The 26,277-nt window shown below is 39.8% G+C and overlaps 1 protein-coding gene across 2 annotated transcripts in view; it reads left to right on the forward strand.

Annotated features, from left to right (window-relative positions):
- The first annotated feature begins 3,600 nt into the window (after positions 1-3,600).
- Positions 3,601-26,277, forward strand: part of Ranbp17 (RAN binding protein 17) — a 316,632-nt gene continuing 293,955 nt past the window's right edge. For both annotated transcript variants that reach the window (XM_060363875.1, XM_060363876.1), the window contains exons 1-5: positions 3,601-3,751; positions 13,390-13,536; positions 17,882-17,972; positions 22,168-22,334; positions 24,223-24,288. In XM_060363875.1, coding sequence (XP_060219858.1) covers positions 3,734-3,751; positions 13,390-13,536; positions 17,882-17,972; positions 22,168-22,334; positions 24,223-24,288 — 489 coding nt within the window. In that variant the 5' untranslated portion in view covers positions 3,601-3,733. The remainder of the gene's footprint in view (positions 3,752-13,389; positions 13,537-17,881; positions 17,973-22,167; positions 22,335-24,222; positions 24,289-26,277) is intronic.

The following is a 26,277-nucleotide window of genomic DNA, read 5'->3' on the forward strand; positions in this document are numbered from 1 at the left end:
TAGGCAAGTTGCTCTGTGTTAAACTCCCCTTCTCTCTTTAGATTTTGACACGGTGTCTCACTGTTTTGTCAGGTGTTTAGCCATAGCTTTGAGAAAGTAATTAATACGTGCAGCCAGCATTTGAATCTATGCACATTATTTGGTTCTACAGTGTGTTTTCCTAACCATTGTATTCTACTGCTTCAATTCAATAGATGATGACATTGTTTAGAAAGTTCCTTGTGCTATAGACTTCTCATCTTGATCTCTGGAATAACAAATCAGAAATTAAGAGACACTGGATGAATTTCCCACAGGGTCAGATGTGTGCCACTCCAGTTCCCTGACAAAGCGCAAAGATCATAACTCACCCAGTTTTTTTTTTTTTTTTCTGAAGGTTAGTTTGCATGATAGAAAACAATCCTGTAATTACTAAGGGCTTTAATGTTTTTCCTTTAATTGAATTCTGTGGTGGAAATGAGTTATCTGCCATCCTGGAGCATCTTCTGTGCTGATTTCAATAGCTATAGTGACATAATTCTACCTTCAGTTTTATTCAGTGACAGAAAATATGGAGCCAAGCGCATATTTTCTTGACTGACAATCATATTCGGGAGAGTGAAACAATAATGTTAAGCAGTAACTCAAACTTAAAGGTGAAAAATAATTTGGTTCTGGAGTTTCCTAGTGAATTCAGAGGCTAACCGGCCTTCTCTTCTCTGCTGTTTGTTTTATAAAATTATATTTATGTCATTTCTCTTCTGGAAATGAGAAAAAAAAAAAACAAAAAACAAAACCCAAGACTCACATAAACATTTCTCCTCCCAGAACCTAAAACTGGAGCTGACAGAAATACAACTTCTAAGTAATAATTTTAAAAGGTGTTTGGGATCAAAACATCAGGCAAGCAAGGTGATGGTGCACACAATTAATTCCAGCATGCAGGGGTCAGAGATAGGTGGATCTTTGAGTTCCAAGCCAGTTTGGTCTACAGAGCAAATTCTAGGGCTACACTGAGGAACCCTGTCTCAAAAATATAAAGAAAAGAAGAAAGTTAAACGAAGTAGGTAAGTATATAATGGAATATTGTGGTACAAAAAAGGGTATCAGGGATATGGAAGCCAAGTGATAGAATGTGAGAATCATAGTTGCAATTGGACATCAAAAAACAAATCTTAAGACATCAAAATGAAACTTAATGAAATAGGAGTAAGAGATCGAGGAAACAGGATGAAAATTATAAAATAGGAATCTCTAGGAAGCTCACATCACTCTGCCCAGCAGAACCTATAAGAGAGAGCCTTCTTCAAAGGAAAAATAGTGAGAAGTGACTCCTGCAAAGGTGTCCTCTGACCTCCACACACATACCACAGCTTGCGAATGCTCCCTAAATAAGCCTTTTTTAAAACAAAAGGATGAGCTTACTAAAAATGTCAAAGTTTGGAGGGTGAGTGGCAGGTATGAGGACTCATGGGCTGTGGATATACTGCGAAAGCCCAAGGTCAGGAGTGGAAGTTGAAAGCCCATGGTCAAGAGTGGAAGATGCAAACAGTCTAGTAACGATGATACGGCTCGGTAGAGCTCTCACTGAAAACAATATTAGAAATGGGACAATTACGAGTTAGGACAGATTGTGTGCACATTTTATTTTATATATTAAGTATGCATAAGATAAATATGAATGTATATGCATGTATATATTCAACAACAATTATAACACATCAACATGCATGCATACTACACAAGACAAGGAAAAAAGACTATATTTAACTACTTAAGGCACTAGGGAACCGCCAATGAGAGCAGAGCTTAATTGGCCACAGTCCTTGAGAGAATAAAAGCACTGTTCTGCCTCCCCCTGAGTATTTCCTAAGTGGCAGCTGGAAGCAACAGAGACAAATAGGCAGCAGCAGTGTCAATACACTAGGAGTAGATAGAGGCTAGAGCTGGGGAACAAATATCTCTGGGATTTTTTTGTTTTGTTTTGTCTTTTAGAGATAGGGTTTCTCTGTGTAGGCCTGGCTGTCCTAGAACCCACTCTGTAGACTAGGCTGGCCTCCAACTCAGAGATCTACCTGCCTCTGCCTCTGGAATGCTGAGATTAAAGACGTGTGCCACCACTACCTGGTTGCCTCTGGGATTTGAGGTGCACAATTCTGGAGAGAAGAAGAGTACAGGGATACGAACTTCGAAATCTATTTCCAAAGTCCTTGCCACCCATCAGTTAACTCCTAAGACACACACGCACAGGAAGAGACCTCAGGAAAACCTGCACTTGGAGTTACACAATGAAAGGAGGAAGGGAGAACGGAACAGTGTTTAAAAGAAATACTGGTCAATATTTTTCAAAAGCTGATAAAAAAAATGTCAGACCACATGAGAAAAAGTTACTTTCAATCAAGATGAATATAATCCATAGGCTTAGTGACAATCAAACTCAAACTGGTCAACAGCAAAGAGAAAAAAAAAAAAAAAACAGGCTTCAGGTATTAGAGCATATTATCTAAAGGTGCAATAAACAAGATTGATGGCTGACTCCTCAACTGGAACAATGACAACCAGAAGACAATGGAAGGTCATCTTTTAAAATGTCAAAAGCTTTAAAAAAATTAAAAGGCCAACATGGAATTTTATACCCAACAAAACTACCTTTAAAACTGATGAAATAAATATATAATATAATATACTTTCAAATGAACAAAACCTTTGTTGTCAATATACCTAAACTGTGAGAAATAGTTAAGGAAAAATTCCCCTGTACTACAAAAGACAAAGCCCTCAAACGGAAGTGTTGAACTCTTCAGAAATGAAGAACACTAGAAATTAGTGACTCTGATCCTATTTCTGCTCTAATAACCCTTTATTCCAAAGGAATAACTTGGTGTAAAATATAAGTTTACATAAAACCGTAGACAAGGAGTTACAGGCAAGCCACAATTTTACAATTTAATGCCACATACACACTGTCAGTTTAATTTGAGCTGAATAAAGTTTAAACAAAATTAAAGAAGTGATAAGAATTGGGCACTGGAGGACAGGCATTAAGGACAGCAGTTGCATATGGTGGTCAAAGCGTGAGTAGTAGAGGACCAAAACATCTGTGAAGATGTGTGACTTGGGAAGCATGGATAACGCATTTGTTTCTGAGTTCTGTCAGGAATCAAAAATGGTCTGTGGTAGACTTAAGCTTTATTTATTATTATGCGTCTGCAAGTGATGCAGGTGCCCGCTAAAAGCAGTTAGATCGCCACAAGCTGGAGCTACATGCAGTTGTGAGCCTGTGGGTGGGTGCTCTTCACTGCTGAGCGGTCTCTTCAGCCCTTGTCTACATAGGAGCCAGAGTGCGCACATGCCTGTATTAAGGACACAAGGAGATGTGGACGACCGCGAGTTCGAGGCTAGCCTGGTTCACGTAGTTTCAGGCCAAGGAGGAATGCATAGTGAGACCCAGTCTTCAAAAAATACGTCTGCGGCCACGGCGGGCAGTTGGGTCACGGCGGTGGGTTAAAGGTCAGAGGTTCAGCCCTGAGGAGGCAGCGGTTGCAAGAGGAGCGCACCGGCGGTTGGGCGTGGGTGCCCTAAGGACACGCCCCCTCCGCCGGCCCCGCCCAGCCCCGCTGCGGGCTCGGAGCGGAGCGCGCCGAGGACTGGGAGCGAGCAGCGTGGGGATCCCGCGGCGGCCGGGCTCGCGCGGCGCCTCAGCCTCCCCCTCCCCTCGGCCCTCGGGCCGCGCGGCCCGCGCCGCTCAGGGAAGATGGCGCTGCACTTTCAGGTCAGTGCGCCGGGCTGCGGGCCTGGGGCGCCGGGGAGCGGGCGGTGGGGGGCCCAGGCCGCGACCCCGAGCGCGGCCCCACGCCGGGGAACGGTGGGGCGGCGGGCGCCGAGGAGCGGGCTGCGCTCGGCCGCCGGGGCCGCCCTCGTCGGTGCGGCTGCAGCGGCGTCCCGGCGGCTGGGAGCCGGGGCGGAGGGGCCGCCACCCGGCCCTCACGCCCAGCCCGTGGTCGGTGCTCGCCCTCCGGGAGCCTGAGCTCCGAGGCTGGGGCGGCGGGAGCGCGGTAGCGCGGCTGGAGGACTGTCATTGGCCGGAGGCGGGCGGGCGGGTCGGGGCGCGGTGAGGCCGGGAGCGCGCAGCCTCATTGGCGGAGCCTCGGGGCAGGGCGCGGGGCTGCACCCGAGGGATGCGGCGGAGGCTTCCCGGTGGCTCAGGTCCTCGTCCCGTAGATAGCTAATGAGCCCTCCCCGCTGGGTGTCTACGGTGGCGGAACGTTCGGGGGCTGCAGGGCGAGATCGGCTTGTCCTTTTAGGGCGCGCGGTAATTACTGCACACGTGAAAACTGTTGTGGTAGACTTAGTCACGGGGTATCGCGGGAGCACAGGAAGGTGGCAGTCAATCCTAGTGCGGAGTCGAGCCTCCACTTGTTACTTGGTTCCTACTGATGGTACGTACACCCCTGAGCAAACTCCCTGCCTTGTTACTCTCAGGAACGTGGAACTCTAGCGGGAATTGTAGGACTGTAGATGTCCAAGTAAAGAGGAAAGGAACTACTTTGCTGTGTGGGCCAAGCAAAGAATTGTGGAAGACTGTGACACCTTGCAGAAGCCTGTTCTTGGATCCTCAGATTGGTTTGAAAAGAAAGAGCTCAGGGGAAGTTGTGGATGGCAGATGACTTTAGAGATCTGAGCGTCACATTCCCCTTGTAGATTTACATGGATCCTCAGGGCCCACGAGCTTACTGCTTTTTACTTCTTCTAAAGGGTATTTATAACCAGGAAATAGACCTGCACTTTATCTTTTGACTTACCTTTTTGTTTATTTTGTTTTTAAGGGTTTCCAGGTCAGAATTAGGAATTTATTACCACTTTAGTAAATAGGCCTTGTGCGGAATTTTTACAGGAAGAAGCTCACAGGGAGAACTTACTGTGAATCAGAAATAGATAATCAGATGTCCATAGTACAGGTGTAAGTCTTGAGTAAATTAGAAGGTGTAGAAGAATTTTGGAACTTCTTTGGACTTGGAAAGAGGATGCCTGGTAATTGCCAAGTCCTGGAAACCTTCATATCCAAGAGCAATATTAAAAAAATTAGATGTTGATGCCCAAATTAGCAGTATCATTCACAGAAATAGAAATTTACGTGATGCTGTTAAGTCATTTCTTCAGTGTTTTTTTCATACTTGGTAATTATGTAGCTGTTATATGTGTATATGTACACACATATATATGTATGTATATATATATATATATATATATATATATGTAACTGTCCACAGGGCGATGCTGTGAGTGCAGACTGCCTGTGGTGTGCTTTTATCCTTCAATCCATGCCTTGGCTTCCTAGAAGGCAGAGGAAGATACTCCTAGAGATTAGTCACAGTCATTCTAGTTAGGAAGCAGTGAGAAATGGATATGGATTATTTTTGAGGAGGCTTTTCAGGTGGAGGAGTAGAATGAGGAAAGTATTGGGAGTAAGTACCCTAACTGTTGGGGGTGGATCTGCTAATGCCAAAATATCTGGTTGCCACACAGACATAGGTACAGGAGTGCTTGTTGTGTAAACCTTGCTGTACTTCCTTTAAAGTTGATTGGTTAATAGAGTGGCTGAAGCCTGTGACTGGGCAGAAGAAAGGTAGGCGGAGCTTAGTTCCTGGGCTTGGGGATTGGGGACCACCAGATATGGAGGAGAAGATGTGGCAGGAGGAGAGAGAAAGAAGTCACCATGGGGTAGGCAGGGACCATGAGCTCATGACCATGAGGATAGACGGGTAGAGCAGAAGCTACCCAGGAGGCATCACTTTGGCAAGTGATGAGCTTTAAGGGTTTTAAGGGTAGTAGGATTTGAATAGCTCAGAGCCTGCCCAGCATAGTGCCTACAGCTTAATAATAAATTATAGTCTCCCTCTGTCAATCATTGGGGAACTAGTTGGTTAAAGAAAACTGCCACAGTATTAATTTCCTGCATACATTATTATTATTCATCATTTTATACCTAACTGATAATGGAAAAAGCTTAGTGAACTGAGTGTTTTGCTCTTTGAATGGTTCTGAAATCAGAGACTGTTAGCTTTTCTTCTTAAGCCCCACTTGAGCTCAATGTTCTAGATGTGACTGAGAAATACACACACACATGGTAGTGTGATGAAAAGTGGTTGGGGAAGGTAGCTGTAAGTTTAAAGTGTCACAGTCACTGGATTACTTTCCCTTTCTATCTTAACCCTCACAATTGTTTCAGATGTTTTCTGTTTGTAGTTTCAGCTGTGAGGCTTAGGAAAGCTTTGATCAGAGTGTCAGGTTCTAAAGCTTGTGCACACTCCATTGAACCAGTGACTTTTCCAGATCTCTGTCTTTTAAAACCTCCACTACTTTCCACTCATTCCTAAGCAGCCTCTGGACAAGCCCAGGGCATTGGAGGACACATTAGAAGATTTTACTTCATTGCTTCAATGTCTGGGTGTCTGGAATCTTTACAGAGAAACAGTTGGTAGAATTTTATGACGATTAGTAAATGGGTAAGCACCCGGAGTTGGCCAGACTGTAGTGTGAGACATAGTCCATAACTTCTGGCATCAGCAGCAAATTCGGGGATTTTCTGCAGCCATCAAAGGTCTGACAGTTTATTAGAAAGGCTTATTGAATTCAACAAAAGTTACCAAATTCTGCCAGGCATGGCGGCACAGTTCTTTAATCCCAGCACTTGGGAGGCTGAGGCAGGCTGATTTCTGTGAGTTTGAGGCGAACTTAGGTCTACAAAGCAAGTTCCAGGACAGCCAGGACTTCCAGACAAGGATCGTGTCTCAGAGAAACAAACAAAACAAAACACAAAGTTATCAAATTCTTAATTGTGATTTATTATAGGAAAATTGGGTAAAGGTAGGATACACAGGATAATCTGTGATGCTTCTAAAATACAGCTTCTGTTATCCTCAGGAGAGGATGCTCTCCTATGTGTACCACTGCAAAGTGAAAGGCTCCCCCACTCTTCAGTACCCACAGTATTCACTGAGGCTTCATTCCTTAGACATGGCTGATAGTTTCTAGTTCCACTGGCAACCTGTGACCCTAAACCATCACCCTAAACCCATAGCTGTGAGTACCAGGTATGGTCAGTGCTTGTCCTAGAACTGTCAACTATGACATAGATTATCTACTAGAAGTTGAGGGCAAAGGTCAGACTTCTTTTTGGGCAAACCCACTGGTTTTTTTTTTTTTTTTTTTTTTTTTTTTTTTGATTATGCAAGAACTAAGGAGAGGGGAAGCAGAAGAAGATAGAATGGAGCTTGCGACTCTAGGTCCTAGTCTCAAACCCGGACACTGGAAAGGGCCAGGTGGAGTAGAAATCTGCGGGAGACATGTTCAATTTGGTTTCTGCTGTTCCAGTGTTACTTTTAGTACCCTTCTGGAAAAGCTTTGTAGGCATATGTAAGAGTAGGTTAACAGTAGGAATTGGACCTTATTGGCAGGTAGATGATGACTGAAGAATAAAGGGTGGCAGATGGGAAGGAAGACAAGCCTGTTGCATATACACTTGTCATTGACTCTGTGATGCAGCTTACATGTGTGTGCCCTGTCAACTCTAGGTTTTGTTTTGTTTTGTTTTTTTTTTTTAATCTGAGAAATGAGCACACTAAAATTATGTAGTATGCAGGAGTCTGGTTTTTAGAATTGGTTTAAGAAAAGAATACTCTTGTAAACTGTGAGACAAAAGTACTGTAGTTTTTGCATTGTCATTTGATATTAACATTGGTTATGTTGTAAATCATTTTAATATGCATTTCTTGCTGTACACTTTTTGATAATGATATTGCTGTTTATTTTAGATGTATAGTATGGAAATGATGAAGACAAATGTAGATGATGGGCTGTATCTCCTAGCAAAGAAAAAAACCGAAGCCCCAGGGCAGCCTTTAAAGTATAAAACTAAAGACCCAAGGCCATTTAAATTTTCAAAACTTAGGCCTTAGCTGGGCAGACTCTAAACCATCTCACCTAAATTAACCTGTCCACCCTGCTTCACCCAGCCAGTTATCCTTCCGTTGTCCACAAACACATCTGTCTTCCTCCCAGTCTCCTAGTGAAAGGGCTCTTTTCTCTTCCCTTTCCAGAGTTCCTGTCCCCCTACCAGGAACTCCTGCCTTCTACTTCCTGCTCATCTACCCAGCTGATTGGTCAATCAGACTTTTACTGACAGCTGCTACATCCACACAAAACAATCCTCCACAGACAAAAAGCTAATTTGAGTAATTTTTAACATTTTACTTGTTTACCACTGTGTGTGTGCACTTGTGGAGGTTAAATTAACAACTTTGTGGAGTAGGTTCTCTCTTCTCTTTACATAAGTACCAGCCACCTGCTGAGCCATGATTTTCTTGTATAAAAATGGATCTCTGCAGTTAGTGGCCCAAGAATTGCTAATATACAATGCAGCTGTAGTTCAATAAAGTTTGCAAGGAGTTGAGAGCCCTGAAGTTGAGGAGCATTAATTATGGCAGGTCATCAAAAGTTGACAATGACCCAGGGAAAATAATCATCAAAACTGAGCCTCTTACAACTACAGGAGAAGTTGCCAGAGATCTCGGTGTGAGCTCATTCATGGTCGTTTGACATTTGAAGCAAATTGAAAGGGCAAAAAACAAAAACAAAACCCTCAGTAAATGGATTCTTCTTGAGCTCATTGAAAAGTTTTAAGAAAACTGTTTTGAATTGGTGTCTCTCTTATTCTTTACAATGATGAATTGTTTCTTTTTTTTAAATTTGTTTATCATTTCTTTATCAAATTGTGCCATGTAACTGAAAAATGATGGTTGCTGATAACCAGTTTAGTGGTTGAACTAAGGAGTTCTAAAGTGCTTCTCAGAGCCAAACTTGCACCATAAGAAGATCATGGTCACTGCTGGATGGTCTGCTACTAGTTTGACCTATGATCATCTGAATCCTAGTTAAACCTCTATATCTCAGAGGTGTGCTCAGCAAGTCCATGACATGCATCCAAATCTGCACTTCCCACGGCTGCCATTGGTCAGCATTCAGGAGGGACCCACTTGTCCAGGACAGAACTGGACTGCATGCTGTGCAAGCAGAGCTTCAGTAGTTGAATTCATTGAGCTTTGAACTTTTGCCTCATCCAGCCATGTTCACCTGACCTCTTGCCAATCAGCTACTATGTCAAGTGCCTTGACAGTGTTTTACAGGGGGAATAAACAAACAAACAAACAAACAAAAAACATTGCCAACAGGATGTGGAAATTGCTTTCTAAGAATGTTTAATTCCAAAGAGTGGGTCCTCATACTAAAAGAGTAAATAAAGTTATTTCTTACTGGCAAAGATATGTTGGTTTGTAATGGCTCATATTTTGATTAATAAAATTGTGTTTTAAGCCTAGTTATAATTATTTAACATTCACAATCCAAACCTGCAACTCCTTTTGCACCAATGTAATTTCGGATTCATTGTTGAAGGAAGGATTAGTTCCAAGAGGCCCGGGAAGAAAGCTTCTGGGATGCTCACCTAAAGAAGGACAGTATGTAAAAAATATATACTACTGCCAGTCAAGAAGCTTGATTCCAGAAGGCAGGAAAAATACAGGGAAGTAGTTTATCCATCTTTAAAGATGGTTAGAAAGTTTGGTTATTTTTTGGGGGTGGAGAAGAGAACAAAAGCCTTTTTGTTGAACTATAATTGGTACATAATAAAATGCCTATGTTTAAACTGCAGAAGGATGAGTCCTGGCATACGTGTACAACTGTGAAATTGTCACTAAAATACCCATTGCTCACATACATTTCCCTGTGCTCTTCTTATCTTTTTTTTTTTTTTTTTCTGCTTCCTGCTCCCCTTCCTTGCTCCTTTGCTATTTCTTTTACCCAGCCAAGGAGACACTGACCCCCAGTACCAGGGTCAGCTGTGCTGTGCTGCTCAGGTGAGGTGCAGGGCCAGCTCTCCAGAGTGCCACAGCCAATGAGGGACAAGGACAGTTCTGCACAGCCCTTGGACATCAACATGGTCCCAGGCCACAGTTCATACTAGGGGCTTCTAAGTACTCTAGTGGTAATATGAGCCATGGACATCCTGGTCCTCAGCGGCAGCGCGGGGTGGGACTTCACTGTTGTCTCAGGTGGCAGGCTATTCACATCAGGCTATTCCGTTCCATCCTTGCTTCTCCAGTTCCACCTCTTTATCATGCTCAAACTGCTTTGCTTCTCTTTCTCTCCCATCTCTCCATCACATACTTACACATCATAGTCGCTCCCACTGCAGGTGGGCCATGGCTGGTGGTGGGCCTCTGGGTGCTTTCCCCAACCCATGCCGCTTGACATGGCCAAGGGCAGCCCTCCCAAAATTTTTTTTAACCATTACAATAACAAAATTTGTTGTTCCCTTCAAATCTTTTATAAAAATTCAAACTCTGCCATTTTAATTTTAAACATTGGAACTGGAGAGATTGCTCAGTAGTTAAGATCACTGCTGTTCATCCTTAGGACCTGGGCTTGATTCCTAGTACCTACATGATGGCTAACAAGCATCTGCACCTCCAGTTCCAGGGGATCCAATGCCCTCTGCTGGAGGCAGTGCACTAATGTGGTATACAGATTTGCATGCAAGTAAACATAAAAGTATACATGAAAGTAAATGTGAAAACACTCATGCATATAAAATAAATAAAATTTAAAATAATTGGAAACATTTTGGGAGAAAAAGGGTGATTGGTAATGTTGACTGAATACTAATTAAGTATATATCTGTCCTCTCTTGAAGTTTATTAAATCAATATAGCAAAGCAAATAATGTCCAGACCTTTTTACAATCTTTCTTAATAGACTTACTTAGATAATTAAATAGCATCGACCTGACTAATATTAATATTTTCGTCTTTAAATATTAGTTTCCTAGGCCTTTTGTAACAAATTGCCACAGATGGGGTGGCTTAAATTCAGATTTGCTCTCAGTTCAGAAGGTCAGAAGACTGAAACAAAGGGCAGATGGGGTTGGTTTCTTCAGGAGGCCTCTGCCCCATCTTCTCATGGGTTTTGGAAGCTTTGGCACTTTTTAGTTTCACTTTTTGGTTCCAGTCTCGGTCTTCCTGTGACCTTCTCCCCTGTATCTCTTATCTGACATGTTCCCCTCTCTCCCTTTCTTTTTCTAGAAAATTACTGTTTTGTTTTGTTTTTGTGTTTTTAGAGAGAGTGTGTGGTGATAATGACCATTACAAGTATGACTGTCTTCCATGCTCTGTGAGGGTGCAAATGGTGTTTTAGGGAAGTGAGCATCTTCAAGAACATTTGCTGTTTTGGACTCTGTATCTTACACTCAAATTTCATAGTGCTCTAAGGGTCCCAGGCAGCTGGGCAGTGGCGGTGCAAACCTTTAATCGAGCCCCTGGGAGGCAGAGGCAGGCAGATCTCTGAGTTTGAGGCCAGCCTGGTCTACAAAGTGAGTCCAGGACAGCCAAGGCTACACAGAGATACCCTATCTCAAAAAAAAGAAAAAAAACAAACAAACCAAAAAACAACAACAACAACAATAAAAAAAAAAAAAACAAAAAACACCAAAAGCCATCCTCCCCCCCGAAAATAAAGAATCTCAGGCAGGCACTCACATGTCCCAATGTGTGTTGGTGCATCGACAGAAGGAGTGTCCTACTCCTTCTGTATAAGTTCTACTGTATAGGAAATGGGACCAGTGTCTCCCCTCTGAGCAATGACTTGTTTTATTTGGACAGAAATTTTGTATGTGACCCAGGATAGGCTTGAATTCTCAGTCTTCTGCCTCAGCCTCCTGAATGCTGGATTATAGAAATGTGCCACCTTGTCCTTCCTCTCTTATAAGGGTGCCAGTAATTGGGTTTAGAGTTGGATTTAGGGCCCACTTCAAATCTAGGATGACTTTATCCAAATTCTTTAAGTAAGAATTTATAAAGAAACTTTCTAGAGAAGATTATATTCGCAGACTGAGGCTTAGGAGTTGGGGCTATATTTTAGGGGATATAATTACCTACCTTACAGTGTTAAGACAGTAGTGAATGTAAGGTGTGCTGTGGGCATACAACTCTGCCTCATTTAACTCTAACGGAAGTGATGAACATAGGACAACATGCCTGCTTCCTCCCAAATGGTCGGGTTACAGGTTTTCACCATCATGCGTGGTGAGGTTCTTTATTTTAATGAATCAATTTGAAGCCTTGTTTTTTGGCTCTTTTAGCAGAAAATTCCCAAATCGTGGCTACTGGGTTGTGGCATAGATAGGGAAGTAAGAAATGTGAAGGAGCTAAAGAGAGAGAAGTGAAACAAGGATGGAGCGATGGGGTCTCTTGTTTCAGTGCTACTTGTGAATTTGAGAGCATGAAGCCTCTGCTCATGACAATTCAGGCCAAAACTGAACAAAATTGGCATTTCTTTTGGAATATCCCATTATGTTCATTTGGCTACCTGTTTTTTGAAATGTCTGCCAATGTTTTTGTCAAGTATGTAATTCAAGTTCCAAGTGAAATAATTTGTTTTAATAATAAATGGCTTTAAGAAGATTCTCTAAGCCAAGAGGGTGGCTGAACTCACTGTGTACTTAATTGTTTCCATGTGTTTATTTATGGACAAAATGAGTTAGTCTTTATGCTTATAAGATAAAAACCTATACATTAATTAGTTAGAATGCTGTCAGAAATACTGTAGGATTAAAAATCACGATATGGTCCACCTGAAGCACTATGAGGTCAGAAGGCCCAGATCAGCACAAACATAATGCTCATCAGTTCTTGTTATAGGCGGTAGGGTTGGAAACAATAAAACAGTGTGCATTGAGCTATCGACAGTGTGTATGTGGTCATGCTCCCTATCCCATCTCTTCATTGGTTCTCTCCTAGCTGTTGACTGGCCACTGTTTAATGCCTTGAAATTCGTACTTTTTTATAATAATTTTTATTTTTTTATATTAATCACAAGTTATTTACTTTGTATCCCAGCCATAGCCTCCTCCTTCATTCCCTCCCAATTTCTCCCTCCCTCCCTCCCTCCCTCATCTCCTCCCGAGTACTTTTTTTTTCTCAAGCCCTTATCAATGCTATTTCTTTGCCAACACTGCCTTCTAGTCAGTTCATTTGGCTTATCCTTTAGGTTTGCGCACTTTGGTTTTTAACATTTTAACATACGTGTCACTTCTTTCAGGTATAACTTTGTAAAGGAGAGAATCTTTTCCTTTACATAAAGTTACATTGCATTATATAACTCAGTTTATAAGTAAATAATTTGGGAAGTAGAAAGTGTGCTGCTTTTGCCATGGTATCTAAGTGAGTCATTACTGCTCAATAACTATGTATTGAAAGGGTGTAGATAAGCATTATTTATTTCTCCATCTCTTGTTTTCTGTGTTTAATATATTTATTTTTTCACTTAAGTCAAATGCCTTTTTTTCTTTCTCTGAAGAATTTGGCTGAATTGGAAGCACTGTGTACTCATCTCTACGTAGGGACTGATCTCACAGAAAGAATAGAGGCTGAGAAAGCACTCTTGGAACTGATTGACAGCCCAGAATGTCTCAGCAAGTGTCAACTTTTATTAGAACAAGGAACAGTAAGTATGTGATGAGGGATTAACCGTGAAAGGTCAGGGTTAGTGATAATAGCAGTGGGTCAGCAGTGATACTCACAGATTCTCTGTCAAAGAGGTTAAGCAGGAAAGAACTAGAAAGGCAGGGAAACAAACATAGGAAACAGCCACAAAGTAGAAACAGGAATGTGTTGAAGTAGTTTCTTGTCTTTTCTTGGCACTGCTTTGATGTCACATTTTATATGTTTATTTTAAAAGTGTTGGGGAATGAACCAGGGTCTTTTATATGCTTGGGAAACTCTACTGCCAAGTTACATTCCCTAGTCCTAACAATTACATTTCAGAAATAACAAGAACAACAAAAAATCCGAGTGTTATAGGCAGGCAGATCATAGTTAGCTGTAGAAGATCAAGGGATTATTCTGACGCGTGCTAACTGGCTCTTTGTAACTTCACTGCAGACAGTCATAGCTATTTAGTCAGCGGAGGCTGAAACATAACCAACACCTTACTCTTGATTTGGCCTATGTATATGAGTTAAAGTAGTTCCCTGCAGTGAGAAAGCCATATAGGAATAAAGAAGTATGAAATGATACGGCAGAGACTGCAGGCAGAGACTGTGTTTTATAGAAGAGGTGACAAACTTTCCATAAAGGGCCATGTAGTTTAGGCTGTGTGGGTCAAAATTGGTATTTCATAAGTATATCTATAATAATAGAAAAAAAACAAATATTCACAACGTTTTTTTTTTTTTGGTAAAATTCAAAATATTGAATGTACTTTTTTATGTCATTGTTTGGCTGAGTAAAAAAAATAGAACAGTTCTTTTGGGGATTAATTGGAATTTAAAGTTGGTGTTTTCTGTTATTAGACTTGATTGCAGATATTCATAATTCATATATTCATGCAGATTTATAATGCAACTTTTTCTTTAGACAGGGTCTCACTGTATAACCTGGGCTGAGCTGGAACTCCCTGTGTAGACCAGGCTGGCCTTGAATTCACTGTGATCCATCACTTTTGCCCTGAAAGTGCTGTTATTAAAGGTGTACACAGTCATGTTGGCTAAAATTTTACAGCTTTGAAAATACCCCTTTACAAACCTAGGTGCTGCCAAATATTATAGCAGTGCTTTCCTTCTGATCTGCATTATACAAGCCTTCGCTTAGAAGACATTTTTGATCTTCTATTAAATCCTCCTGATACTTGTTTCTTTTTTTTTTTTGCCTGTCATTATGTTGCAAATTAATGATTTTCAAGTAAAAATTAGGTAGAACGTCCTCATTTGGATAGCAAAATGGAATTTCAAATATGAAAATTTCTTTATACTTATATCAGTGGCTAAACTTGCTACTGGGACTGTGGCTGGAGATTAGAAAATGTACTGGGAATGGAGATTTCACAGCTGTCTTTAGCTTTTTTTTAGTGTAGGAACGTGTGGAGTGGCTTGGCAGAGCTTGTGACTCACACAGTGTTAATTGTTGCTAGAGTGACTTGAGTGTCACTCAGGCTGCCTTCCCTGTACAAGTGCTGAACCCTTCACGAAGCATTAGGTTTGACTCACTGAGAGAACGAGGTTACTGAGTAAGGTAATTAGCCATTTCATAGTGAAAGATAGTAGCTGTGTTTTATCTGTAAAATTTCATTTTCAACCTTGAGCTTAAAAAAAAAAGGAATACAATTTATCTCTGATAAGCTGTTAGCCTGCTTTGTTGGGGGCGAGTCAGGCTATTCAACATCTCAACCTGGCCAAAATCCGCAGCATAGAAGATGAGCAAATGAACATCCCTGGCTCACTGAGTTAGGAGAGATTCAGATAGTCACTCCAGAATAAGTGCTAATAATAACGTGAATGGTGCAGGCGTTACTAACAACAACAATAGTGATAATACAATATGACAAGCTTTGTGAATTTGATCAGTTAAGCCTTTTCTGCTTCATATACTGTCACCAGGAGTGTGTAGCAGATTCTACCTGAGGTTTATATTTAATTAATATTTCCTTAACTCCTTTGAAATATTTTGACCCATAGTTCCACATATTGTTCATAAAAGGTAGCAGTTCTTAGGTTGTTTCCTGTTCATCCTTGACTCCTAGACTAGGTCAATGGCAGGTGTTTATAACGTTTGTAGCACCAACAAGTATTAGCATCAATGCATTCATTGAAAGCTAACAATAACCTTTGCGGTTTACCTGCCCTGCCTTTAAATTGACTTCTGGCGTTGCTTAGTGTCCTCCTCTCCGAGCATTTGTTCTCTCTGAAAAGCTAGTGAAGTTTATTTTCTCTACACAATAACCTCAGCTGCTGTAGAAAAACAATGGTGATTACCTCATCACTAGTAAGAGTAAGCTTCCCTTACTTGACTTAACTAATGAGCCACTTGTAGACTTAGCTTTGGTTTGTAGCCTCATATTTTATCTTTTTTCTTTTCTCTCTCTCTCTCTCTTTAAGAAACTGCTGTTCTGAAGTAGTCTGTTTTAAAGTTCAAAAAAAAAAAAAAAAAGCCTAGTGATTTTCTTTGAGTTGGGAATAATGTTATGACTGTTTAGTTTGAAACTGTCAGCGTATATTCTTTTAGGACAAGGTAACTGCCCTGAAAGATAACTGAGAAAGCACATTGATTTGCCATCAAATTTAACATCATGCCTTGTAAGTTAGACAGATAAAGTCTCCTTTTGTATTTTTATTTGACATGGGGCACATACACTGGCCTAGTGGAAGATACGTGTTATGTTGGCTCAGTTCCGGTGACAGTCTGGAGACTGTGGAGTCGCATCACTGCCGTTTGTGGCGCACGAGCAGCGGCCAGGTTTGAGTATACACAGGGTCAGTTTTAGCTGCTAAGGTTGCCATTACACATGGAATCACCATGGACAAACACTGGGCAAGACCTTGTTCACAGGCATAAAAACTTTATCAGAAGCCAGATACAGTGGCATACACCTTTGATCCCAGCAGAGGCAGGCAGATCTTCGAGAGTTCTAGGCCAACCTGGTCTACAAAGCGACTCCAGCCAGGTATACACAGTGAGACCTGCCTCAAAAAACCAAAAAAAGAAAAGAAAGAAAGAAACCAAACAAAAAGTTTCTTAGCTGGGCACAGTGGCGTACGCCTTTAATCCCAGCACTTGGAAGGCAAAGGCAGGCAGATCTGTGTGAGTTCAAGGCCACCTTGGTCTACAAAATGAGTTCAAGGACAGTCAGGGCTACACAGAGAAACCCAGTCTCAAAAAACAAAAACAAAATGCTTTATCACACTGAAGCTCAGATTGTATCAAAAGTTTTTACATGTTACAAAATATTGTTTTAAAATCATTTTCAGCTGTTTATGAAAACCATTTTTGGCTCAGGATATGCAAAAATAGAATTTGGTTCATGGGTTTTCTTTCTTTTTTTTTTTTTTTTTTGCCAGCTTGTAGTCTAGAGGAAAAAAAAATACCATTTTGGCAAGAAATCTATGGGAGTGGAATGAGTATATGAACTGAATTTTGCAGGATGAACATGGGCTTATGGAGGTGGAGCACACTGTTGAGAAAACTGGTGGTGAGGCTGGAGAGATGGGTCAGTGGTTAGGAGCGCTTGAGGAAAGCATCACACCACTGCTTCACCTCTGCTTCCGCTCCAGTCCCACAAGCTGACATCCTCGGGCCTCAGAGAACAGCTGCACACGTGTGGTGCACACAAGCTCGTGTGAGCACACATGCATAAACACAAGTTAAAAACACAAAACTTTAAAGAAAAATGAAAATTGATGGCCACGGAGTACTGTCAGACATAAATCTGAAGGAACACAGAACTCATGGTGGGAAAGGCATTGAATAAGTCTTGTGGCCGCAGCCTCTGAAGAATGGAGCCCGTGTATGTGGTGGAAGAATGAGCGAGCGAGCACCTCGAGCAGAACTGCTAGGCCACGTTGAGTGCTTTAGTTGAACTTGTTCACACATATTTATGTGCTCCTGTTGAGATAGTTATCTTCCTTCAGTAATCTAATAATTATTTTATGATAATAACTTTTTATGAGAGATTGTATGCATTTGTGTGTCTACATAGTGTTTCTTCTTCTTCTTTTTTTTTTGCTTTTGGAGACTTTTTTTTTTTTTTTTTCTGTGTAGCCTTGGCTGTCCTGGATTCACTTTGTAGATCAGGCTGCCCTCAAACTCACAGAGATCCACCTGCCTCTGCCTCCCTGAGTGCTGGGATACAGGCATGTACCACTGGGCCCAGCTTGCATAGGTGTATTTCAGATATGTATTTTATTCATTATAAATCTGCTACTTTGGAGAACTAGAAAAAAATACTGGTTTTGCTAGAAAAATTTCTTATAATAGTTTTTTTTTGTGATAATAATAACAATTACTGTTCTTTACAGACATCCTATGCTCAGCTCCTTGCAGCAACATGTCTTTCAAAACTTGTTACCCGAATCAATCCTTTACCTGTTGAGCAGAGGATAGACATCAGTAAGTGATTCATTAATTCTTTTTAAACAAATTGTATTTTAAAAATAAAATATACTTTTAAGTTTGCTGAGCTTTCATTGGGCTTGTAATTTAGTTTTATTATTTTTTTTTAAGGTGGGTAGTTAAGTCTTTTTCATGCAGTGATGTAATAGATAAGGCAATATGTAATTATAAAATTTTGTTAATAATAAATTAAATTTTGGATATGTGGTATTTGTTAAGATTTTCACTATTATATTTTATGCTCCAAATAAATTAATGAATTATTCTAATTTTACAAATGAGTAAATTTGATATGGTGAGCTGTGACCTGCTCAGGATCACACAACCTGGAAATAGAGTTGTCATTTAAATATGCTAAGTCTGTATAAGTTAATGCTTTCAATTGATAGGCAACTGAATGCACAGAAAGAAACCAGCTCTGCAGTGTTGCTCAGGTTGGTACACCATAATCAGTGTGGATACATTTAAAACCCACAGCTGATTACTACTTTTAGTAAAAACATTGATACTGTCAGAGTAGTCATATATGTTTTGAGATTAATACACTTTACAATTTTATATATATGTAAGCTTGCATTTTATATGACAAACTTAATAATTAGGATATGTGATTACTTTTTCTTTGTAATAGAAACAGATTGTTGTGTTATTTTTGTTCTTCAGACTCAAAGTTAATATAGTTTATATTTTTTATTAGAAAAATGAAAATATCTGATGTTTTTTAATCTTTAAGATCAAAATTCAGTGGTCAGAATCATCCAGTGATGCAGTATACCTCATTTTCTGATCGTTCCTGCCAGCCTTCAGTCTGCAGAAAGTGCTACACTTAAGACAGCAAAAGAGATAGCTTTGCATTTTAAAAACAGTGGTTCAAACAGTGTAAGACTGAAGTCATGACACAGGACATATCTGAAATAGACTTAATTCTTTTTTTTTTTTTAAGAGAACTTTTAGGTTCTTAGCAAAAATTGAACAGAAACTATAGAGTTCTCTTATAGTCCCTGCCTCCATTCATGGATAGCTTTCCCCTGCTATCGGCATCAATAGAGTATATTCGCTAGGTTTGGACAAGGTACAGTGCAGGTGTCTGCAATTAGAGTAGTGTATGAAGTAGCTTCGCTAGCCTACACATCCTGTGCCCTGCTGCTGCTTTTCTCCTTACTGCAACCCCGATCTCTGAACAGCTCCACTGTTTTCCTTTCTAGAAGAGCAGATAGTGAGAAACAGAGTGTGTAGCTTTCTCAGATTCCCTTCTTTCATTTATAATCAGCCATGTCTTTTTATGACTTGACTCAATGATCTCATTTCTCTTTAGTTATGAATAATATTCTTCATTGTCTGAATGTACCTAAGTGAAGGATGTTTTGTTTGCTTCCAAATTTTTTTAAAAATTTTTTATTAATTACACTTTGTTCATTTTGTATCCCCCATAAACCCCTCCCTCCTCCCCTCCTGATCCCACTCTCCCTCCCCTTTCTGCATGCATGCCACTCCCCAAGTCCACTGATAGGGGAGGTTCTCCTCTCCTTTCTGATCTTAGTCTATCAGTTCACATCAAAAGTGGCTCCATTGTCCTCTACTGTGGCCTGGTAAGGCTGCTCCCCCCTCAGGGGGAGGTGATCAAAGAGCAGGCCAATCAGATTATGTCAGAGGCAGTCCCTCTTCCCATTACTATGTAACCCACTTGGACACTGAACTGCCATGGGCTACATCTGTGCAGGGGTTCTAGGTTAAAAATTGTGAGTAAAGTTGTTCTAGACATAAGCAGGTGTACATGGTGGCACATGGGAGTCTGAGGTAGGAGGCTCCCACAATTGAGACCAGCCTTGGCTAATTTCTGAGTTAATGCTATACAGCAAGGCTCTGTTTTGGGGGTTTGGAGAGGAAGGGGCACATGAGATAAATGAAACCTGAAGTCATGGAGAGGGTACTTCTTGCTTTGTTCTTGAACTTGATGGGAAGCTTTTTACAATTTCTCCTTGTTAAATGTGATATCATTTGTAGTTGTTTTCAAGTAGTATTCTAGATAAAGTTGAGAAAGCTCCTCTTTATTCTTAGTTTAGTTTTTATCATAAATGGGTGTTATGTTTGTAAAATGCTTTTCTTACATCTGTTGATATTATCATGTGGTTTTCTTTATGTAGGCTGTTGATGATTTTCTATGTTGAGCCAGCTTTTCATAGCTAAGATAAATCCTATCTGTCCTGCTCCTTAGTTCTTTATATATTGTTGAGTTCAACCTGCTGAAATGTTGAGAATTTTTATAACTCTGTTCAAGAAAGATAATTGGTTTCTAGCTGTGTGTTCTTGTAATGTTTTTGGTTTGTATATTAAGATAATTTGGAGACAGGGGTTGTTTTGTTTTCAGGATTGGGTTTCTCTCTGTAGCCTTGGTTTTCCTAGACTTGCTTTGTAGACCAGTCTGTCCTTGAACTCACAGAGATCGCCTGGCTCTTGCCTCCTGAGAGCTGGGATTACAGGCGTGCATCACTCACTGCTCCTGGCTGGGGACAGGGGTTGTAGTCAGCGGTAAGTTTTCTTTTTAGATTCTTTAGTTTGAGTAAAGAACTCTTGTTTCTGTCAGTAGATTAGAATTTTTGTCATGATATATGTCTGATGCACATGTGTAATAACAGACGTATGGGTTAAAATGAAAAATGTGTAGAATGGCCTGACCAGCCACATTGCCTTGGGTTACATCTGTGTTACAACTGCCGTGGGTTACATCTGTGCAAGGGTTTTAGGGTTCTAGGTTATCTCCATGCATGGTCCTTGGTTGGCTTATCAGTCTCAAAAAAGACCCCTGAGCCTTATAGGGTTTTTTAAAACATCCGTTTACTAGTAGTTGATGAGCTTGTTGGCCGTTTGTGTTTCACTTCTTTGTCACTACAAGCTTATACTTGGAACGTTTACATATGAGTGTTTTCATGGTTCAGTTTTCCCTGTTTTTCCATGTGAAACCCTTGGAATGAAGTTATAATGCTGAGTTATAAGTTTGTGCAAACCTTTAAGAAGTTTCCTGTTTTCCCAAGTGGCACTGCTCTTACCAGCATATAAAAGTTCTGACTGTCCCCACCTTCATCTTCTAATCCTTTTCTTTTTCTTATTTTTGCGTGTACATGCGTGCAAGTGCTTTACTCCAGAGCCATTTCTCTGGCTTCAATACTTTTTGTTCTTTTTGTTCTTGCGTTTTTATACACAGTAAATCTATCTTAAGCTCCTCCAGGCAAAGATGGTCACTCATTTCTTAAGGTGTTCTTGGGTTTGGAGTTGTTTCCATTGAAGCATTTTTTAGTTGGGTAGCTTGCAAGTGATTTTGCCATGCTAACTTTTTATAAGCATTACTTTACTTTTCATGCTTAAAGAAATGCTGTGTGTACCAACTTATCAATACTTTATGCTACGTATCTTTATGTCATTTAACTAAGATCAGGTTTTTAAAAATGGTTATAGTCTTTTAGCCTCACAATAAGCATTTATTTGTTTAGTATTGTAACCTGCTTTATGTATTCCTAAAAGTGACTTGCTATACAATGCTGCACAGGCCTTATGAAAGGAAGGAGATTATGGAAACAAGGATAGAATGCTAAGAAATTTTTGGTAGAATTGTACAGATAAAGTGATTTAGAAACATCTGTACATTATAGCAGATGTGGCACTTTCGCCTTGAAAAGATGTGAAGTTTGTAAGAATCGTTAACATTGCAGTTTGTGAAGTACTGTGAAGATAGGATGGAAAATTATGATTCTAGATAAGGGTGGTGAGATGGATAACACAGATAATGTAATGCACACATAATAATGCAGTACAGTGGTTAATAGACAGCTGAGGCAGATGCATTCTTGTGCTATGTTACATTGTACTACTCTTATTAGTTCTGTGCACTTTAATAGCTTGGATCATTTGGCTTGCAGGTTTCTGCATTTACCTATCAGGTTTTTGCATGTGACATCTACAAATAAAAAATGGTTTTCATATTATACTTAAATTACCCCAAGATTTATCAAAATGTAGTGGGATAAGCTCACATTTTGCAATAAGTGTTAGACAGAACTTACTGTGTAATAAGTACATGTTTTGAACACAGATCAACTCAGTTCTCAAAGAGCATGTCATTGTCCCCGTCTTTCCTTCACGAGATTCACATTACGTTTCTCAGAAATCCAAGTGCTCACTGATGCTCTCTTCATAGGAAACTACATTCTGAATTATGTGGCATCACAACCTAAGCTGGCTCCCTTTGTCATTCAAGCTCTTATTCAAGTCATTGCTAAACTCACTAAGTTGGGGTGGTTTGACGTTCAGAAAGATGAGTTTGTTTTCAGAGAAATTACTGCCGACGTGAAGAAATTCCTCCAGGTAAGAAGGCATTGGTTAGTGCCATATTAGAGCTACTTGGTTCTCTTTGTAGTACCTTTCTTACTTATTTATTATTTGTCCTTTGGATTTTTTGTTATTTATTGTCAATTAATAAAAATCATGTTATGCCAGAAGAATGAAACCGTTGTTTCTAAATTTAGAAATGTACTTTTATTGATGACCTGTATACATATATGCACACACACATATATATACATATACAAGCAATATTTATAATGATTTTCATAGTTACTCAATTCTCCTAACAGTCCTAGGAAATGGGTTTCAAGAAACTGCGATTTATGTTGAGTAGCTTCCACAAGTACATAGTGACTTAGCAAAGCATAATTGGTAGTCCAGCAAGTCTTTGACAGCTTTTTTCCCACTCTATGTAGACTATAAAAATTTTCTGACAAATGTTTTCAAGTGACTCACTAAGTGATGTAACTATAAGTAATAGATGAGATAAATTGTAACATTTTGTCCCCATTTACCCCAGTTCACATACTAAGGCTGCAAGAAAGAAGGAACAGACACTTGCATGGATGGTTCTCTTCCTGTCCCTTGTAGTAGTTACAGCTGTTGACACAGTGAAGGAATCAGGACTCTGTCCATGCTTCCAATTTGCTTTTCGCTGCTTTCTTAAAACAACTTAGTTATTTAGTGATGCTTATTTTTATGTTTGTGTAATTTCTAGTTGCAAAGTGGTTAAGTTGCTGTCAAGTTTAAGAGTTCTTGTTCTGGAGAAATAGTTTGGTGCGTAGAAGAAGTGCTTGCTGTGCCAAATCTGATGATCAGTTTGAGCCCCCAGAACCCATGTAAAAGCTGGACACAGCAGCACAAGACCCTGTAAGCCTAGGTGTTTAAACGAAAAAAAGAAAGTTAGGAAAGTTTCAGACTCTCAGTTGGTTAGAGCGCCACACTGTGCAGCTTTATTGAGCGAGGGTACACAGAGTAGCTATGATTCAGTGAATAGGAAATTAGCAAGTCCATAAAGAATTAAAATGCATTGTTTGATGTACCCAGAGTTGATCATTGGTGGTTCTGAGATAACATGAACTTAATTATACCTCGTAATCAGTGTTGCTGAGCTTCTGTGCAAGTTAGAAGGGATGACCAACTGTGAAATGAAGATACAAAAAGCACATCTGTGCATACTTTTGTACTGCTGCACTCTAATTTGATGCTTCATTTCTTATTTCCATGTTTTCCAGTATGATTTTGTAATAGGGTAATTTGTTACTAATGTGCACACGAGATCTGAATTGAAGGAAGTTTTACAATTAAATTGTAAGCTAATTAGAAACATCATGGAAACTATACTGTATTGATAGTCATATATTTACCGTACTACATTGGGTCCTTTAGATGTCTTCATTAAGGCACCTAATGACTCTATACACGTGCACTGTTCAGTAATATTAAAAGAGCCTAAGTGATCTTTTCTGATATTAGATCAAGAGATTTAAATTAGTTTCTAAGCTACTTATTAATTATTGAGTGCAGTTATCACAGTAGGCTTCAAGCAAATTTCTAGAACAAAAACCATTTTTTTTTGCATTCTTAAGATTGTAGAAAAAGTACTAAATTAAGTGTCATTTTAAAGCCTAGTTTATTATGACTTGTAAATGCTGGGGAAACATTGGTTAGAGTATGTGCATTTCTAAGGTCTGTATACATTTGTTTCTTAACTCCATGTGCCAAAATTTATCCTTCAAAAATTAGTGCAAATTCTTTTAGTTATAGAAATAACAATACCTTTTCTTTAAAACATACTCTTATTTACCATTACTTGGCAGTTGTGATGCTTTGGTATTTAATTTTGAAAATTATCACTTGGTTTACACTTAAGAATTAATCCTGTCTCCACTTGGCTATTTTCTGAAAGGGTACTGTGGAACACTGCATAATAGGAGTGATAATCCTTTCCGAGTTGACTCAGGAAATGAACCTGGTAAGTAAGCTTTTGCATGTAGTAGGACATGGAATTTGCTTAGGTAATGTTATTTCTTTGTGGCAAAATGCATGAAACTTTTCTGATCAAGTCTTTGTATGTATTTGTTTTACTAGTTGGAAAATTAAATTAGAATACTTTAATCGAAAAGCACAACCATAGTAAAAACCACAGAATAAAAGTAGTGAGAAACAGGACATAGTGCTTGTTCCATTTGGAGAATTGTCTTTTCATTCTTGTAGATATTATAATATATTAACCATATAAATGAATTGTATAGAAAAGGAAAACAAACGTTTATGTGTTTATAAATAAAGGGCAAACAGGTTAGAAGACTGATTCTAACCATGGGTGAATGGGAGGACCGATCCAGAAACAGATTGCTTGGCACGTAGTCACTTTCTGGCTTGAATTTTCACCTCCCATGAGGAGCATTTTCAGAAACTATCCCTTCCCCAGCAGGGCTCTTTGAGCTCAGCAGTTGAGGAGGTGTCTTCTCTCGTGTTCCCTTTTGCTGTCAGCATGCTTTTCAATAAGAGTAAAGCAGCACCCTGTGTGGGGTAATTTCATAAAGGGGATTATAGAGGTTGAACTGAGAAACTGACATCCTCCTGGGTGGTGCTTGGTTGTGTGGACTGTGAATGTGTACATAAGGAGAGCTGCTGTCCACTTGCAAACTCCCTTTGTAGTATAGTCACAGTGTTTTACAATTGAAAAAAAATAGTTTGATTACTGTTCAGTGATGAATTAAAACCAATTTTATAGAATTTCCACATTTTAAAATAACCATAGTTTTCATGGCTGTTCATTTTTGCTTCTCTCACAAGAGTATGTGAAGACTGTTTGCTATGTCAGTTTTTTGTTGGCAGGAGTATGATGATAGGACCTTGACTGATTATAACTGAACTCTGTGAATGAGTTTAAAGAACTCTGCGCTCCTTTTTAAAAGTTAAAAAAGTATATCTTGGAGAGCAACCAACTATCTTTTTAAAAATGCAAATGAACTTTCAGCAATGTTTGGAGGGTAGGGTAAAGATCTTTCTTGATCTCTTGATAAGTTGACATCGTGATACACTCCCCCCATTCCCATAGCCTAGTAACTTTACATTTTCTTCTACAAGGATATTCTTTCTCCTACATGATCATGATGCCATTAGATTATTTTAAATGTGACATGGCCAAAAGCAACTTGGCCAAAAGCAAGAATGGGTTTTTAGTTGACTCAGTTCCATGTATCAGTTCATTATCAAATACGGTGAGGGCAGGAACCCAAGCAGGGATAGGGGTTGGTCCTAGAGGCAAGGGCTGATGCCCAGAGAAATACTGCTTATTGGCTTGCTTCCCAATTGATTGCTCAGCCTACTTTCTTATAGAACCCTGGACCACCAGTCCAGGGATGGCACCACCCACAGTGGGTGACTACCCTCATCATTGGCATCACCTCCATCCATCACTAATTCAGAAACTGCCTTAAAGCCAGATCTTACAGAGGCATTTTTCTCAGTTAAGGTTACCTCCTTTCAGATAACTCTAGTTTGTGTCAGGTTGACATAACACCTGAGCCATAAAGATAACAAGCTAGTTGTTTTGTAAAACATGCATTATTTTGAGACTGTTCAGTGTTTCCTCATTATTAAATCCAGATTACATTTATTTATCAGGAATATCAGCTATGATGCCTTATTGCCTCCTGCCAGGAAGCATATGGTTTGAGTTGTCTAATAATAGATGATACTCACTTGGATTTCTTCTTCTTCTCTTTTTTCAAAAGCAAAACAAAACAGTACTTCATTAAAACCCAGTGGAGAAATAAATTATAGAACTTTTACAACATAGGAGATAGTTGAGAAGGATCTAGAATTCAAGGCCAGGCTGTGCTATATGAAACCTTGTCTCAAGAAGAAGAGAAAGAAACTAAATACAATAGCCAGGTGTGGCAGCATGGCAGCACAAACCTTTAAAAACCAACACTTTCAAGACTGAGGCAGG

The sequence above is a fragment of the Meriones unguiculatus genome, chromosome 11, assembly GCF_030254825.1.
Source record: "Meriones unguiculatus strain TT.TT164.6M chromosome 11, Bangor_MerUng_6.1, whole genome shotgun sequence".
Lineage (NCBI taxonomy): Eukaryota > Metazoa > Chordata > Mammalia > Rodentia > Muridae > Meriones > Meriones unguiculatus.